Below are 17,197 nucleotides of genomic sequence, written 5' to 3' on the forward strand. Positions count from 1 at the left end.
GTCCCCCCCCCCCGTCCGTCCGTCCGTCCCGTCCCCCGTCCCCCCCTTCCCACAAACACACACCCCCCGCAGGCCCAGAGGGACAGTGAGGGTCTTGAACATTGTTGTACAGTCTGATTGATATTTCATATGAGCCTTTTTCAGTTCCATAGAATCACTATGGTGCAGAAGGAGGCCATTTGGCCCATCAAGTCTGCACCAACCCTCCAATGCGGCACCCCACGCGGGACCACTCCTCCACCCTATCCCCAGAACCTCACCTAACCTTTGGCCACTCAGGGGAAATCTTTTAGAATGGCCAATCCACCTAACCTGAGCATCGTTGGACTGTGGGAGGAAACCGGAGCACCCGGAAGGAACCCACGCAGACAAGGGAGGAAGTGCAAACTTTACACAGTCACCCAAGGCTGGAATCGAACCCCCCACCCTCTGATCTACAGTCAGCCTTTGTTCGAATGAAAAGAGCCCCAGTTTCTCTAATCTCTCCTGGTAACTAAAGCCTCTCTTCCCTGGGATCTTAGAGTCTTAGAAAATACAGCACAGAACAGGCCCTTCGGCCCACGATGTTGTGCCGAACCTTTGTCCTAGATTAATCATAGATTATCATTGAATTTACAGTGCAGAAGGAGGCCATTCGGCCCTTTGAGTCTGCACCGGCTCCTGGAAAGAGCACCCTACCCAAACTCAACACCTCCATCCAACATCAAGGGCAATTTTGGACATTAAGGGCAATTTATCATTGGCCAATTCACCTAACCTGCACATCTTTGGACTGTGGGAGGAAACCGGAGCACCCGGAGGAAACCCACGCAGACACGGGGAGGACGTGCAGACTCCGCACAGACAGTGACCCAAGCCGGAATCGAACCTGGGACCATGAAGCTGTGAAGCAATTGTGCTATCCACAATGCTACCGTGCTGCCCTTAAGAACAAATAAATCTACACTATATCATTTTACCGTAATCCATGTACCTATCCAATAGCTGCTTGAAGGTCCCTAATGTTTCCGACTCAACTACTTCCACAGGCAGTGCATTCCATGCCCCCACTACTCTCTGGGTAAAGAACCTACCTCTGATATCCCTCCTATATCTTCCACCTTTCACCTTAAATTTATGTCCCCTTGTAATGGTTTGTTCCACCCGGGGAAAAAGTCTCTGACTGTCTACTCTATCTATTCCCCTGATCATCTTATAAACCTCTATCAAGTCGCCCCTCATCCTTCTCCGTTCTAATGAAAAAAGGCCTAGCACCCTCAACCTTTCCTCGTAAGACCTACTCTCCATTCCAGGCAACATCCTGGTAAATCTCCTTTGCACCTTTTCCAAAGCTTCCACATCCTTCCTAAAATGAGGCGACCAGAACTGTACACAGTACTCCAAATGTGGCCTTACCAAAGTTTTGTACAGCTGCATCATCACTTCACGGCTCTTAAATTCAATCCCTCTGTTAATGAACGCGAGCACACCATAGGCCTTCTTCACAGCTCTATCCACTTGAGTGGCAACTTTCAAAGTTGTATGAACATAGACCCCAAGATCTCTCTGCTCCTCCACATTGCCAAGAACTCTACCGTTAACCCTGTATTCCGCATTCATATTTGTCCTTCCAAAATGGACAACCTCACACTTTTCAGGGTTAAACTCCATCTGCCATTTCTCAGCCCAGCTCTGCATCCTATCTATGTCTCTTTGCAGCCGACAACAGCCCTCCTCACTATCCACTACTCCACCAATCTTCGTATCGTCTGCAAATTTACTGACCCACCCTTCAACTCCCTCATCCAAGTCATTAATGAAAATCACAAACAGCAGAGGACCCAGAACTGATCCCTGCGGTACGCCACTGGTAACTGGGATCCAGGCTGAATATTTACCATCCACCACCACTCTCTGACTTCTATCGGTTAGCCAGTTCATTATCCAACTGGCCAAATTTCCCACTATCCCATGCCTCCTTACTTTCTGCATAAGCCTACCATGGGGAACTTTATCAAATGCCTTACTAAAATCCATGTACACTACATCCACTGCTTTACCTTCATCCACATGCTTGGTCACCGCCTCAAAGAATTCAATAAGACTTGTAAGGCAAGACCTACCCCTCACGAATCCGTGCTGACTATCCCTAATCAAGCAGTGTCTTTCCAGATGCTCGGAAATCCTATCCTTCAGTACCCTTTCCATTACTTTGCCTACCACCGAAGTAAGACAAACTGGCCTGTAATTCCCAGGGTTATCCCTAGTCCCTTTCTTGAACAGGGACATGACATTCGCCACTCTCTAATCCCCTGGTACCACCCCTGTTGACAGTGAGGACGAAAAGATCATTGCCAACGGCTCTGCAATTTCATCTCTTGCTTCCCATAGAATCCTTGGATATATCCCGTCAGGCCCGGGGGACTTGTCTATCCTCAAGTTTTTCAAAATGCCCAACACATCTGCCTTCCTAACAAGTATTTCCTCGAGCTTACCAATCTGTTTCACACTGTCCTCTCCAACAATATCGCCCCTCTCATTTGTAAATACAGAAAAAAAGTACTCGTTCAAGAACTCTCCTATCTCTTCAGACTCAATACACAATCTCCCGCTACTGTCCTTGATCGGACCTACCCTCGCTCTAGTCATTCTCATATTTCTCACATATGTGTAAAAGGCCTTGGGGTTTTCCTTGATCCTACCCGCCAAAGATTGTTCATGCCCTCTCTTAGCTCTCCTAATCCCTTTCTTCAGTTCCCTCCTGGCTATCTTGTATCCTCTCAATGCCCTGTCTGAACCTTGTTTCCTCAGCCTTACATAAGTCTCCTTTTTCCTCTTAACAAGACATTCAACCTCTCTTGTCAACCATGGTTCCCTCACTCGACCATCTCTTCCCTGCCTGACAGGGACATACATATCAAGGACACGTAGCACCTGTTCCTTGAACAGGTTCCACATTTCACTTGTGTCCTTCCCTGACAGCCTATGTTCCCAACTTATGCACTTCAATTTTTGTCTGACAACATCGTATTTACCCTTCCCCCAATTGTAAACCTTGCCCTGTTGCACGTACCTATCCCTCTCCATTACTAAAGTGAAAGTCACAGAATTGTGGTCACTATCTCCAAAATGCTCCCCCACTAACAAATCTATCACTTGCCCTGGTTCATTACCCAGTACTAAATCCAATATTGCCCCTCCTCTGGTCGGACAATCTACATACTGTGTTAGAAAAGCTTCCTGGACACACTGCACAAACACCACCCCATCCAAACTATTTGATCTAAAGAGTTTCCACTCAATATTTGGGAAGTTAAAGTCGCCCATGACTACTACCCTATGACTTCTGCACCTTTCCAAAATCTGTTTCCCAATCTGTTCCTCCACATCTCTGCTACTATTGGGGGGCCTATAGAAAACTCCTAACAAGGTGACTGCTCCTTTCCTATTTCTGACTTCAACCCATACTACCTCAATAGGGAGATACTCCTCGAACTGCCTTTCTGCAGCTGTTATACTATCTCTAATTAATAATGCCACCCCCCCCCACCTCTTTTACCACCCTCCCTAATCTTAATGAAACATCTATAACGAGGGACCTCCAACAACCATTTCTGCCCCTCTTCTATCCAAGTTTCCGTGATGGCCACCACATCGTAGTCCCAAGTACCGATCCATGCCTTAAGTTCACCCACCTTATTCCTGATGCTTCTTGCGTTGAAGTATACACACTTCAACCCATCTCCGTGCCTGCAAGTACTCTCCTTTGTCAGTGTTCCCTTCCCCACTGCCTCACTACATGCTTTGGCGTCCTGAATATCGGCTACCTTAGTTGCTGGACTACAAATCCGGTTCCCATTCCCCTGCCAAATTAGTTTAAACCCTCCCGAAGAGTACTAGAAAACCTCCCTCCCAGGATATTGGTGCCCCTCTGGTTCAGATGCAACCCGTCCTGCTTGTACAGGTCCCACCTTCCCCAGAATGGGCTCCAATTATCCAAATACCTGAAGCCCTCCCTCCTACACCATTCCTGCAGCCACGTGTTCAACTGCACTCTCTCCCTATTCCTAGCCTCGCTACCACGTGGCACCGGCAACAAACCAGAGATGACAACTCTGTCTGTCCTGGCTTTTAACTTCCAGCCTAACTCCCTGAACTTGTTTATTACCTCCACACCCCTTTTCCTACCTATGTCGTTGGTACCAATGTGCACCACGACTTCTGGCTGCTCCCCCTCCCCCTTAAGGATCCTGAAGACACGATCCGAGACATCCCTGGCCCTGGCACCCGGGAGGCAACATACCTTCCGGGAGTCTCGCTCGCGACCACAGAATCTCCTATCTATTCCCCTAACCATTGAATCTCCTACAACTATTGCTTTTCTATTCTCCCCCCTTCCGTTCTGAGCCCCAGAGCCAGACTCAGTGCCAGAGACCTGGCCGCTAGGGCCTTCCCCCGGTAGGTCATCCCCCCTAACAGCATCCAAAATGGTATACTTGTTTTGAAGGGGAACAGCCACGAGGGATCCCTGCACTTTCTGCCTGTTTTTTTTTTTCCCCCCTGACTGTAACCCAGCTATTCTTGTCCTGTACCTTGGGTGTGGTTACCGCCTTGTAACTCTTCTCAATCACCCCCTCTGCCTCCCGGATGATCCGAAGTTCATCCAGCTTCAGCTCCAGTTCCCTAACACGGTCTTTGAGGAGCTGAAGTTGGGTGCACTGCCCGCAGGTATAGTCAGCGGGGACACCGGTGGTATCCCTCACCACCCACATCCTACAGGAGGAGCATGCAACTGACCTAGCCTCCATCCCTTCTTACCTGACAGAATATAGCTGCCCTGTGGACTAACTAGATCTCCGCCCTCCGACTCTGCTCCCAGTCAGCTACACTTTCTGTAAACTCCTGGCTCTCTTCGCAGTCTTGGCGGAAATGTCGGAAACAAAATGAAAGGAGCACCTTACTCCCTCCTCACCTAACTCCCTCGGTCACCAAACTCTTACTATAGCACTCAAAAAGCACCAAATTCAGCACTCAGTGCAAACCTATCATCTCAGTGAATCTCTTCTACACCCTCTCCATGGCCTTGACATCCTTCCTGGTGTAAGATCCCCAAAACCTGATCTAATATTCCAACTGCAGCCGAACCAATGATTTGTCCAGGTTTACATGACCTCTGTCCTTTTGAACCCCACACCCAGAATTATAAAACCTTGGATCCCATGTGTTTTTTAAACACTTTATCAACTTGTCCTCCCACATTTAAAAGTTTGTGTATCTGAAACTCCTTTTAGGGTTTGGGAGATATTAACATAACATGGCTGAAATAAATTGATATCCAGTGTCTGATATAATGTGTGTTCTGGGAGAGAGAAGTTTAGTCTGAATTATAAACTCAAGCAGGCGCTTCACTGCAGACAGGTCACCATGGAAACGCTGCTAAGACATTCCTTCACTGCAGACAGGTCACCGTGGAAACGCTGATGAGACATTCCATTCCACAGAATCGACTCATTGGAAACTAATTGGATCGGGGAGAGGACAGAGTTTGTCTGTTATCAAGTCTAAAGGTAACAGGGGCATGGATGAGGTTTCAGCAGCAGTTGGGGTGGGGATGGACACAGGTGACATTATGGAGACTGAAATACCTGGTATTAGTCATGGTGTGGATATGGGTTCAGAATCTCATCTTGGGTCAGATCTGACACGGAGATTGTGCAGAGTGTGGTTCAGCCTCAGACAGTTCCCAGGGAGAGGGATGGACTCGGGAGTTAGGAAACGGAATTTGTAATGGTGACTGAAGACAATAGCTTTGATCTTCCCAATTTTTAATTGGAGGAAATTTCTGCTCATCCAGTACTAGATGTGGGATAAGCAGTTTGATAATTGAGTGACAGTGGAGGAATGGATAGGGATGGGGGTGAGGTAGAGCTGGGTCTCGTCAGTGTACATGTGAAAACTAACACGGTGCTTTTGGATGATGTCACCTACTGGAAGCGTGTTGATGAGAAAATGGAGGGGCCGAGGATAGATCCTTGGGGGACACCGAGTACAAGGAGTTGGAGAGGAAAGGGAGGTTTTGATGTGGTAGTTGCAATGATGGTGGGGTTAAATATTGTTTTAGGATGGGTGATGATGGTGCATTTAAAGATGAGCGACAGGACGAAGAGAGAGAACTATGAACAATATCACACAACATGGAGAAGGTGAATGGTCAGCAGTTTTGTGAGAATGTGGTTAAATAGTAATAATCAAACAATCTTTATTAGTGTCACAAGTAGGCTCACATTAACACTGCAATGAAGTTACTGTGAAAAGCCCCTAGTCACCACACTCCGGTGCCTGTTCGGGTACACAGAGGGAGAATTCAGAATGTCCAATTCACCTAACAAACACGTCTTTCGGGACTTGTGGGAGGAAACTGGAACACCCTGGGAGCAGACACGGGGAGAACGTGCAGACTCCGCACCGACAGTGACCCAAGCCGGGAATCGAACCCAGGACCCTGGCGCAGGAGGCAGGTCTAATGGAGAAGGTGAGCTCTGATGAAGATAGAGGGTAGGAGAGAAACTGGAGAAAGAGGAGTTCAGAGCTCAGACCAGGTGGAATTTTCGAGACAATTTGGCCCATTGGTAGAGAGGAAAGCAGCAGAGGCAGCTCATCAGATTGTCTCAATCTCAGTGAGAAAGAAGCTTCATGAACTCCACACACTTGAGGTGAGGATGGAGGAGACAGGGGCGAGGGAGAGACCTTCAAACAGAACTAACTTGTGATGGGATGTTAAAAGATTCGACACACTTGTGTTAAATAATTGACTTTTATCCAGAATATTATCCCTTATAACTGGATTAGCGTTTATAAATATGAGTCCAACCCGAGTCCAATGAACATGCTTCAGTCCTGGATGTGATTAACAGCAAAATCCAATCACATCAGTTACTTGTGAACCCACTGGTGTCTCAGCAGGTTGTCTGAGTGAATGAATCCCTTTCCACACTGGGAGCAGGTGAATGGCCTCTCCCCAGTGTGAATCCGCTGGTGTAGAGTGAATTGAGATAATCGTCTGAACCAAGTCCCACAGTCGGAGCACCTGAATAGTTTCTCGTCAGTGTGAACATGTTGATGGGACACCAGTTCCCGAGAACTTTTAAAGCACTTCCCGCATTTTCTGCATTTAAAAGGTCTCTCATCATTGTGAATCGGCTGGTGTGTCAGCAGTTGGGATGACTGAGTGAATCCATGCCCACACTCTGGGCAAGTGAAAGGCTTCTCCCCAGTGTGAATGGGTTGCCAGGTCAGATGGGTAATTGAACGCATTGCCACAGTCCCCACATTACCATGGTTTCTCCCTGCTGTGACTGCGCTTGTGTTTTGACAGACCAGATGATCGGCTGAAGCTTCGTCCACACACAGAACACGTGTACGGTTTCTCCCCACTGTGAACTGTGCTTTTTCCTTCCATGTTCAAAATCTGATGATATTTAGGTTACGATCAGTTACACGACTGTCAGATTTTGATGTGTTTGGTTGGAGTTCCCTAATTGCACATCCTTCCCTGCTGATACCCTGTGAAATTGTGTTAAAACAAACAAAACGGAGTGAGAGAGATCCCACCAAAGCACAAAGGCAGGTTGTGAAATTGAGCTGAATGAATCTGGTAACTTGTGGGGCTGGCACTGGGAAAAAGTGACCACGAAAACTGTTGAACCTTTTGTGAAAAGTGAACTAGTTTGTTAATGTCCTTCAGGGAAGGGAACTTGCCGCCCGGCCTGAGCCCACACAAGGCTCGGGCCTCGGCACAAACACAAGAAATAGGAGCAGAAGTAGACCATTCGGTCCTTCGAACCTGCTCTGCCATTGAACACATTTGTGGCTGATCTCAGTCTTCAATTCCACTTTCCCGTTAGCTCTCCATGTCCTTTGACTTCCTGAGAGACCAAACATCTCATCATCTCAGCCGTATATATATTCACTGATGGTCACAGTAACGTCATTGCAATGTTAATGTAAGCATACTTGTGACAATAATGATTATTATTAACATCCACAACCCTCTGGGCTAGAGAATTTAATATGAGAAACAGAGTGAGAGAGAAAGAGAGCGAGTAGTGGGGGAGAGAGAAAATCAAAAAGATTGATGGAAAGGGAGAGAGTGAGAAAGGAGTGAGGGTAACAGCAAGCAATGGACCAACAACTGAATCACAATTTGACAGAATCTCCTGAACCCTTAACCTCCACCACCTGGATGGAGCAGGACAGCAGATGTATGTGGACATCACCACCTGCAAGTTCCTTTCCAAGACACACACTGTTGAACTTGTCTGACATCCAGTGCTGGATGAGCAGAACTTTCCTCCATTTAAATATTGACAAGACTGAACCCATTCCCTTTCACACCCTCTACAAACTCCAGTCCCTTGCCACCAATTCCATCCCTGTCCAATGTCTGAGGCTGAAGCTGACTGTTCACAACCATGGTGAAATATTTCACCCCAGATGAGCTCTTGACCACAGATCCACACCATCACCAAGATTGCCGATTTCCACCTCAGGAACACAGCTCGACTCCACCTTTGTCTCTGTTCATCTGCTGCAGAAACCATCATCCATTCTTCTGTTACCACTTAACCAAATTATTCCAACGCACTCGCAGCCGGACTGCAACATTAAACAACCCCCTCCATCCCATCCCAAACTCTGCTACCCATGTGCATACTCACACCAGCCCCTGTGCCCACTGATCTGCAAATGCTTCATTTTAAAAGGCACAAAGAAGTTTAAATTTTTCATTATTTTCCTCCATGATAATGATCATCCGGATCACTGTAATCTCCTCCACACACACCCCTTTGAGATCGCTGCACTCATTTAATTCCAGCCACTTGAGAATTCCTGATTTTAATCTCTCCACCATTACTGAGTTGCCAAGGCCTCAATTTCAGGAATTTCCTCCTTAAAACTCGCCGACTCAATTTCCTCCATTAAGATTCTCCTTAAAATCTAATATCTCCTCATGTGGCTCAGTGTCAATTGTTATTTTGTAACGTTTCTCTGAAAGTCTTAAAAGTTATATTCTGTTCAAGTCACAATATAAATTCGAATTATTGTCACTGCCCTCGGTATATATTCTGCCCCATAAATAAGAATTTGTAACTCAGAGTGAAAGTCTGTCATGAAGACACATTTCAAAAATGTTGCCCCCAACAATGATGGCGACTGAGCCTGCGCTCTGCTGCTCGTGCCCCAATAAATATGGTGAGTGCGCACGCGCACTACTGCCAGTGAGCCAAATCACGAGGGCGCATGCGCACCGCTGCCAGTACCAAATAAAGATGGCGGGTGCACAGGCTCGTCTGTAACAAAGCTGCAGCCTCCGCTCAGATCCCCAGGTACCGGTGGTTTATTTTGTCAGATGTTCAGTTTATATAACATGTTTACGAAGCGTGCCTAACAACCCGCATGATCCAGCTCTCCCTCCGTCCCGCCATTCCCACCTTCACGGATTCTGGATCCGAGAAAGAACTTTTTCTGCGTCGCCATTAATCACACTGCGCATGCTTCACTCGGCCCAGTCCCGCCCCTGATTCACTCCGATTGGCTGGAGGGCCAGCCACTTCCGCCCCCTCCCGGACCCGTCCACTCTTCTATTGGTCGCGTGATGCCGTCAATCATTGTCCGGGAATTATGAGGTGTCAAGTGAGAGGTCAGTGTTGGGGGCGGCCCCAGAGCTGAACAATGAACATTCTCCACTCTCACTGTCCGCCACTTCCGGCTTCTCTCCACAAACAACCTCACAGAGACCAGGGGGGAGACACTGACCCAGTGACAATGTCACTGCATTAGTCACCCAGAGAGACAGGAGAATGTTCTGGGGACATTAAATTAATAAAATCTGGAATTTAAAGTTCGTTTCAGTGATGGTGACTGAGGGTCACTGAGAAAATTTCCAATGTCACTGGATTAGGTAAAAAAGGCAGAAAGTAGGAAACTAGTTAGTTTAAAGCCTGTTGTTGGGAAACTGTTAGAATCTATTATTGAGGAAGCAGTATCTGGACATTTGGAAAGTCAAACTGCAATCCATCAGAGTCAGCGTGGTTTTGTGAAGGGTATATCGTGTTTGACTCATTTCTTGCAGTTCTTGGAAGATGTCCCAGAATACATTTGATAAGGTGTCACACAAAAGGTAATAAGATAAAATCCCACGGGGTTGAGAGATAATATATTAGCTTGGATAGAGGATTGGCTAACCAACAGACAACAGAGAGTGGGGTTAGATGTATTGACACATGTACTGAAGAAAAATGTTTTTACGCAGAGGGTGGTGAGGGTCTGGAATGCACTGCCTAGGAGGGTGGTAGAGACGGTTGTCTCACATCCTCTAAAAAAGTACCTGGATGAAGACTGGCACGTCATAACATTGAAGGCTATGAAGGGAATAGATAGGATAGATGCGGGCAGGTTGTTTCCACTGGTCGGGGAAAGCAAAACTAGGGGACATAGCCTCAAAATAAGGGGAGGTAGATTTAGGACGGAGTGTAGGAGGAACTTCTTCACCCAAAGGGTTGTGAATCTCTGGAATTCCTTGCCCAGTGAAGCAGTTGAGGCTCCTTCTTTAAACGTTTTTAAGAAAAAGATAGATGCCTTTCTAAAGAATAAAGTGATTCGGGGATATGGTGTACGGGCCGGAGAGTGGAGCTGAGTCCACAAAGATCAGCCATGATCTCATTAAATAGCGGAGCAGGCTCGAGGGGCCAGATGGCCTACTCCTGCTCCTAGTTCTTATGTTCTTATGTAGTTGGCATCCGGTCCAGGCTGGCAGCGCATGTGCCTGCGGCACCGTGTCCTCTGTAAAGATGGCGGCCGGTAACCCGGGCCTGTCACCGCTCAGCTCTCACTCTGTTTGGTGCTGTTTAAGCTGGGACCATTAACATTTTCCTCGGGAGTTGAAGCCTCCACGGGTTATTTATGAAGCCTCCCGTCTCACTCCGCAGCTTCTATTGCTCCCTGGCCACCCACCGGCTCCAATCCTGAAAGTCGCTCGATTGTTTCTTTCCCGCTCCTCGCACCGTCAGCGCATGCACCAGTCACAGCCGGGCTCTGTGCATGTGCGAGGTCCATCTGTAATGTGGATAGAGCACATTCTCAGCTGCTATGCATGATGAGTAATACCCCAGCCATTGAAATCGATATTGCAGATAGAAACTATGCTTTGCCAACCGATTATGATTGGTACCATTTGGCCAAGGTAAGAAATTTATTACATAAATTAATAAAGCAACTAAATAGTACAGGCCGTCCACCACAGGTCTGTCCTGGATGTGATTGACAACAGACCAAACATGAACAGGGAGTTGTTAACGTGTTGGGGTCTGAGCAGGTTCAGGTGAACAGTGATTTTTGTCTCCCTGGACCGAATAGTTAAACTGCCCCTCGCCATTAACAATGTGCTGAAATTGGATCAAATGGTTTGGGACTTTTAAAGTTGGAGTGTTAGCCAGTGGGAAAACTGAGGAAATCCCTTTGCACACGTGAAAAGTATGAGTGATCTCCGTCTGAACTGCTCCTGAACTGCACATTCGATTAACTAATGACTAACTCATATTTATTCTTATCCAGTGGAAACATCTTCCAATTGTCGATCATATCAAACCTGTTCATAATCTTACAGGATCAGGTCATCCTTCATTCCCTTTTCCAGTCCAAAAGGTTTTTTTGTAATTTTCTTGAAAATCGCTTATTTGTCACGAGTAGGCTTCAATTAAGTTACTGTGAAAAGCCCCTAGCCGCCACTTCCGGCGCCTGTTCGGGGAGGCTGGTATGGGAATTGAACCGTGCTGCTGGCCTGCCTTGGTCTGCTTTAAAAGCCAGCGATTTAGCCCAGTGAGCTAAACCAGCCCCTTTGAACATTTCTCTTCAGCGGATATAAAAATATTGAAAATGGGATAAAGGTTGTTTGGTTGACGGTCAATCACTGTCCTGCTAGCTCTCTGGAGCAATCCAGTCAGTCCCATTCTCCTGCTCTATCCCTGTATCCTTGTAGGTTTATTTCCCTCAGACGTCTATCCAATTTCCTTTTGAAATCAAATCATTCATTGTATCTATTTTCAAACTCCCTCATAGGCAGCAAGTTTCAGGTCATTCCACACGCTTTGTAAAACCATACATCTCATATCACCTCATCTCCTGTACCTTTTACATACAAACTAGGAACAGGCCACTCGGCCCCTCGAGCCTGCTCCGCATTCAATAAGGTTGCGGCTGATCTCATTCTAACCTCAACTTCACATTCCTGCCTACCCCTGATGACCTTTCACCTCCTTGCTCATCAAGAATCTATCCCGCTCTGCTTAAAAATATTCAAGGACTCTGCTTCCACTGCCTTTTAAGGACGCGAGTTCCAAAGTCTTACAACCCTCAAGAGAATAAAAAATCCTCATCTCCATCTGAAATGGGTGATCCCTCACTTTGCAACAGTGATGCCTGCGTTCTCGATTCTCCCATAAGAGGAAACATCCTCTCCACATCCACCTGTCAAGACCCCTCAGGATCTTATATAGTTCAATCCAGGTTTTACCCCAAACTTTAAAATCTGTGTCCCTAGTGCTTGTACGATCAGTGAACGGAAACAGAGTTTCTTTGTCCACCTGATGGAAATCTGGCATAATGTTGTGGCCCTCGATCAAATCTCCCCTCAACCTCCTTTGCAGGAACCATTCTGGTAAATCTCCTCTGCACCTTCTCCAAGAACCTTCACATTCTTCCTGAAGAGTGGTGACCAGAGCTTTATAAAGATTCATAGAATAGAATTAGAACCATAGAGTTCCAACAGTGCAGAAGGAGGCCATTCGCCCCATCAAGTCTGCAACGATTCGCTGAAAGGGCACCTTGCCTAGGCCCACACCCCTACCCTATCCCTGTAGCCCCATAGCCCCACCTAACCTGCCCATCCCTGGACACTAAGCTGCAATTTATCAAGGCCAATCCACCTAACTTGCCCGTCTTTGGACTGTGGGAGGAAACCCATGCAGACACTGGGAGAAAGTGCAAACTCCACACAGCCAGTCACCAAGGCCGGAATTGAACCCAGGTCCCTGGAGTTGTGAGGCAGCAGTGCTAATCCATGTGCCACCAGAAGCATAGTTTCAGTATCAATATTACTCTTGATGATGCTCAGATCGAATTTGCTTTGCCAACTGCTCTCTTAATATGTCTTGTAGATATACAAAATCCCTCTTCACCTCTTTCTCTCTCCTCCCAAAGAGGCCAGTTGGGTTTTATAACAATTCAACCATTTTCATGGTCACTTTTTCCAAGTGTCGGCCCCACAATAACCAGATTCATTCAGCTCAATTTCACAACCTGCCTTTATGTTTTTGTGGGTTCTCTCTCACTCCCTATTTTCTGTTTTTAAATCCGTTTCATAGGGTGTTCGAAGCGGAGGCTTCAAAGTCTGGAAACTCAAACCAAGCACCAGACTCCTCAGTTTATCGTATCCTGAATATCATCGTACTTTGAACATGGAAGGAAAAAGCATCGTTCACAGTGGGGAGAAACCGTACTCGTGTTGTGTGTGTGGACAAGGATTTGCTCGATCATCAGGCCTCACGAGACACACTGAGGAGAAACTGTGGAAATGTGGGGACTGTGGGAAAGGATTCACTTACCCATCCCAGCTGGAAACTCATCGACGCAGTCACACTGGGGAGAGACCATTCACCTGCTCCAAGTGTGGGAAGGGATTTATTCAGTTAGCGGCCCTGCGGAGTCACCAGCGACTTCACACTGGGGAGAGACCGTTCACCTGCTCCAAGTGTGGGAAGGGATTTATTCAGTTAGCGGCCCTGCGGAGTCACCAGCGAGTTCACACTGGGGAGAGTCCGTTCACCTGCTCCAAGTGTGGGAAGGGATTTATTCAGTTAGCGGCCCTGCGGAGACACCAGCGGGTTCACACTGGGGAGAGACCATTCACCTGCTCTCAGTGTGGGAAGGGATTTACTCAGTTATCCCACCTGCTGAGACACCAGCGAGTTCACACTGAGGAGAGACCGTTTCAGTGTCCAGACTGCGGGAAGTGCTACAAAAGTTCTGGGAATCTGATGTACCATCAACGTATTCACACTGACGAGAAACCGTTCAGGTGCTCTGATTGCGGGACTGGGTTCAGACACTCATCTCACCTCACTGTACATCAGCGAATTCACACTGGGGAGAGGCCATTCGCCTGCGCCAAGTGTGGGAAGGCATTCACTGAGTCATCCAACCTGCAGAAGCACCAGCGAGTTCACACTGATGAGAGACCGTTTCAATGTCCAGACTGCGGGAAGTGCTATAAAAGTTCTTGGGAACTGATGTACCATCAACGTGTTCACACTGACGAGAGACCGTTCAGGTGCTCTCACTGCGGGACTGGGTTCAGACGATCATCTGACCTCACTGTACATCAGCGAACTCACACTGGGGAGAGACCATTCACCTGCTCCGAGTGTGGGAAGGGATTCACTCAGTCATCTGCTCTGTCCACACACCAGCGAGTTCATACTGGGGAGAGACCGTTCACCTGCTCCGAGTGTGGGAAGGGATTCACTACTTCACCCAACCTGCTGAAACACCAACGAGGCCACAAGTAATCACAGTGATTGGATTTTGCTGTTTCTCACATTCAGGACTGAACCGTGTTCATTTGGGTCTCTTTCTGCTGATAACAAACTCCAGCCCATTTACAGGGGCTAATATTCTGGCTAAAAGTCAAATAGATTAGTGTTAAATATGCAGTGTGTTAATGGTAAAAGGTGCGATTTATGAGCATGGGGAGAAGGCCAGTAGAATGCTTGCGCAGCAACTGAGGAAGAGGGAAACGGCCATGGAAGTAGGGAGGGTTGTGGATGGGGAAGGTAATCTAGTGGGTGACCCGGCAGGGCTGAACAAGGTCTTTAGGGACTTTTATAGGAAGCTGTACACTTCGGAACCACCCGGGGGACCGGGGGGGATGAGGCGATTCCTGGACGGACTGACCTTCCCAAGAGTGGGGAGGGGGTTGGTGGATGGACTGGGGGCCCTGGTCAGGATCGAAGAGGTATTGGGGGGGCCTGAGGGTCATGCAGCCGGGTAAAGCCCTGGTGCTGGACGGGTATCCGGTGGAGTTTTACAAAAGATTTGCCGGGATAGTGGGGCCGGTGCTGGTCAGGGTCTTCAACGAGACAAGAGACAGAGGGAGTTTACCCCCGACGATGTCGCAGGCCACCATCTCGCTCATTCTGAAACGGGATAAGGACCCGGAGGCTTGTGGGTCACACAGGCCGACCTCTCTGATCAACGTAGACGCCAAGTTACTGGCCAAGAGTTTGGCGACCAGAATTGAGGACTGTGTCCCGGATGTAATTATGGAGACCAAACCGGGTTTGTAAAGGGGAGGCAGCTGGTGGCCAACCTAAGAAAGCTGCTCAACATGATTATGATGCCCCCGGAGAGTAGGGAGGTAGAGATAGTGGTAGCCATGAATGCTGGAAAGGCTTTTGACCGGGTCGAGTGGGATTATCTGTGGGAGGTACTAGGATGGTTCGGGTTCGGGGCGGGGTCCATCGACTGGGTTAGGCTATTGTATCAGGCCCCGGAGGCGAGTGTAAGGATGAACAGGACGACATCGGATTACTTTAGGCTGCAACGTGGGACAAGACAGGGCTGCCCTCTCTCCCCACTGCTGTTTGCGCTGGCCATAGAGCCCCTGGCCATTGCACTGAGAGCTTCTAGGGGCTGGAAAGGGCTGGTCCGGGGGAGAGTGGAACCAGAGTCTCGTTATACACGGATGATCTGCTGTTATATGTATCGGACCCAATGGTGGGATGAACGGTATTATGGCAACCGTTCAGGGTGGTGGGGGAGAGTTTCCGATATTTGGGGATTCAGTTGGCACGGGACTGGGGTTGGTTGCATAAGCTCAACCTGTCCTGACTGGTGGAACGAGTGAGGGAGGAGGTCCAGAGGTGGGAAGCGCTTCCGCTGTCATTGGCGGGAAGGGTGCAGACTGTTAAAATGACGATTCTCCCATGGTTCTTGTTTGTTTTTCAGTGTCTCCCTATCTTTATCCCGCGGTTCTTCTTTAAGAAGCTGAATAAAATTATTCTGGGATTTGTATGGGCAGGGATGTCCCTGCGGGTGAAGAGGGTGATGCTAGAAAGGAGCAGAGGAGAAGGGGGCTGGCATTGCCGAACTTCAACTATTACTGGGCGGCCAACATAGTGATGATAAGGAAATGGATGGTGGGTGCGGGGCCGGTTTGGGAGCAGATGGAGGCTGCTTCGTGCAGGGGCACTAGCTTAGCAGCCCTGGCCACAGCCCCTCTGCCACTTCCGCCGGTACTCCACCAGCCTGATAGTGGTGGTGGCTCTTCAGATCTGGGGCCAGTGGAGGAGGCATGTATGGGAGGTAAGAGCATCGGTGTGGACCCCAATCTGCGGCAACCACCGATTTGCCCCAGAGAACATGAACAGGGGGATATCGACTGTGAAGGAGGGCGGGGATTGTGAGGATGGGGATGTGTTCCTGGAAGGGAGCTTTCCGAGCATGAGGGCGCTGGAGGAGAAGTTTGGCCTGGCGAGAGGAAACAACTTTAGATACTTGCAGGTGAGGGATTTTGTACGCAGCCTGGTGCCGTCCTTCCCATGTCTCCCGCCAAACGGAAGGCAGGACAGGGTAGTTTCTAGAGGAGAGGTGGGAGAGGGTGTTGATTTCCAAATTTCTTTCTCCGTCAGTCTGGCCTCAATAAAAGTCGAGATGGATTTGCAAGTAAAAAGAAGTTATTTTATTCAGCTTGCAAGCTACCTAGTCCACAGTGATACAGACAACATGTTGCTGTCTGCAGTCCCGGGAACTAAGTGAAGGTCCCAGACAAAGAGATCAGTACTCATACATTCAAATGGCATCAAGTTTCACATACTCGACACCCATAGGTCATCCTATGTCCCTCCTGACTTGTTTGATCTATTCTGATTGGCTCACTTCCAATCCCTTTCTCCGGCCCCTATCAATGCAGCATCACTCTCATAGACACACCTCTTCCTGCTTTTTCCATGCGGTCTCAAATCCCTCTGTCTCTACCTGCCAGAATCAAAGTGGCTTATTTCTACATTACATTAACTAATATCTCTAAAGTAACTATTTTATATCACATTCGTCATTCCCTCCTTTTATCATTCCATGATAACCGAACTATCCAATCCATAGC

At 48.1% G+C, this 17,197-nt stretch overlaps 1 protein-coding gene across 1 annotated transcript in view; it reads left to right on the forward strand.

Moving 5' to 3' along the window:
- The window catches only part of LOC140419070 (uncharacterized), a 555,344-nt gene extending 538,203 nt beyond the window's left edge, over positions 1-17,141 (forward strand). The window contains exon 2 of the mRNA XM_072502799.1: positions 13,401-17,141. Within this exon, the coding sequence (XP_072358900.1) occupies positions 13,494-14,603 (1,110 nt within the window). The 5' untranslated portion in view covers positions 13,401-13,493 and the 3' untranslated portion in view covers positions 14,604-17,141. The remainder of the gene's footprint in view (positions 1-13,400) is intronic.
- The last annotated feature ends 56 nt before the right edge of the window (positions 17,142-17,197 follow it).

Source organism: Scyliorhinus torazame, chromosome 5 (genome assembly GCF_047496885.1).
Source record: "Scyliorhinus torazame isolate Kashiwa2021f chromosome 5, sScyTor2.1, whole genome shotgun sequence".
In the NCBI taxonomy this organism is placed as follows: Eukaryota; Metazoa; Chordata; class Chondrichthyes; order Carcharhiniformes; family Scyliorhinidae; genus Scyliorhinus; species Scyliorhinus torazame.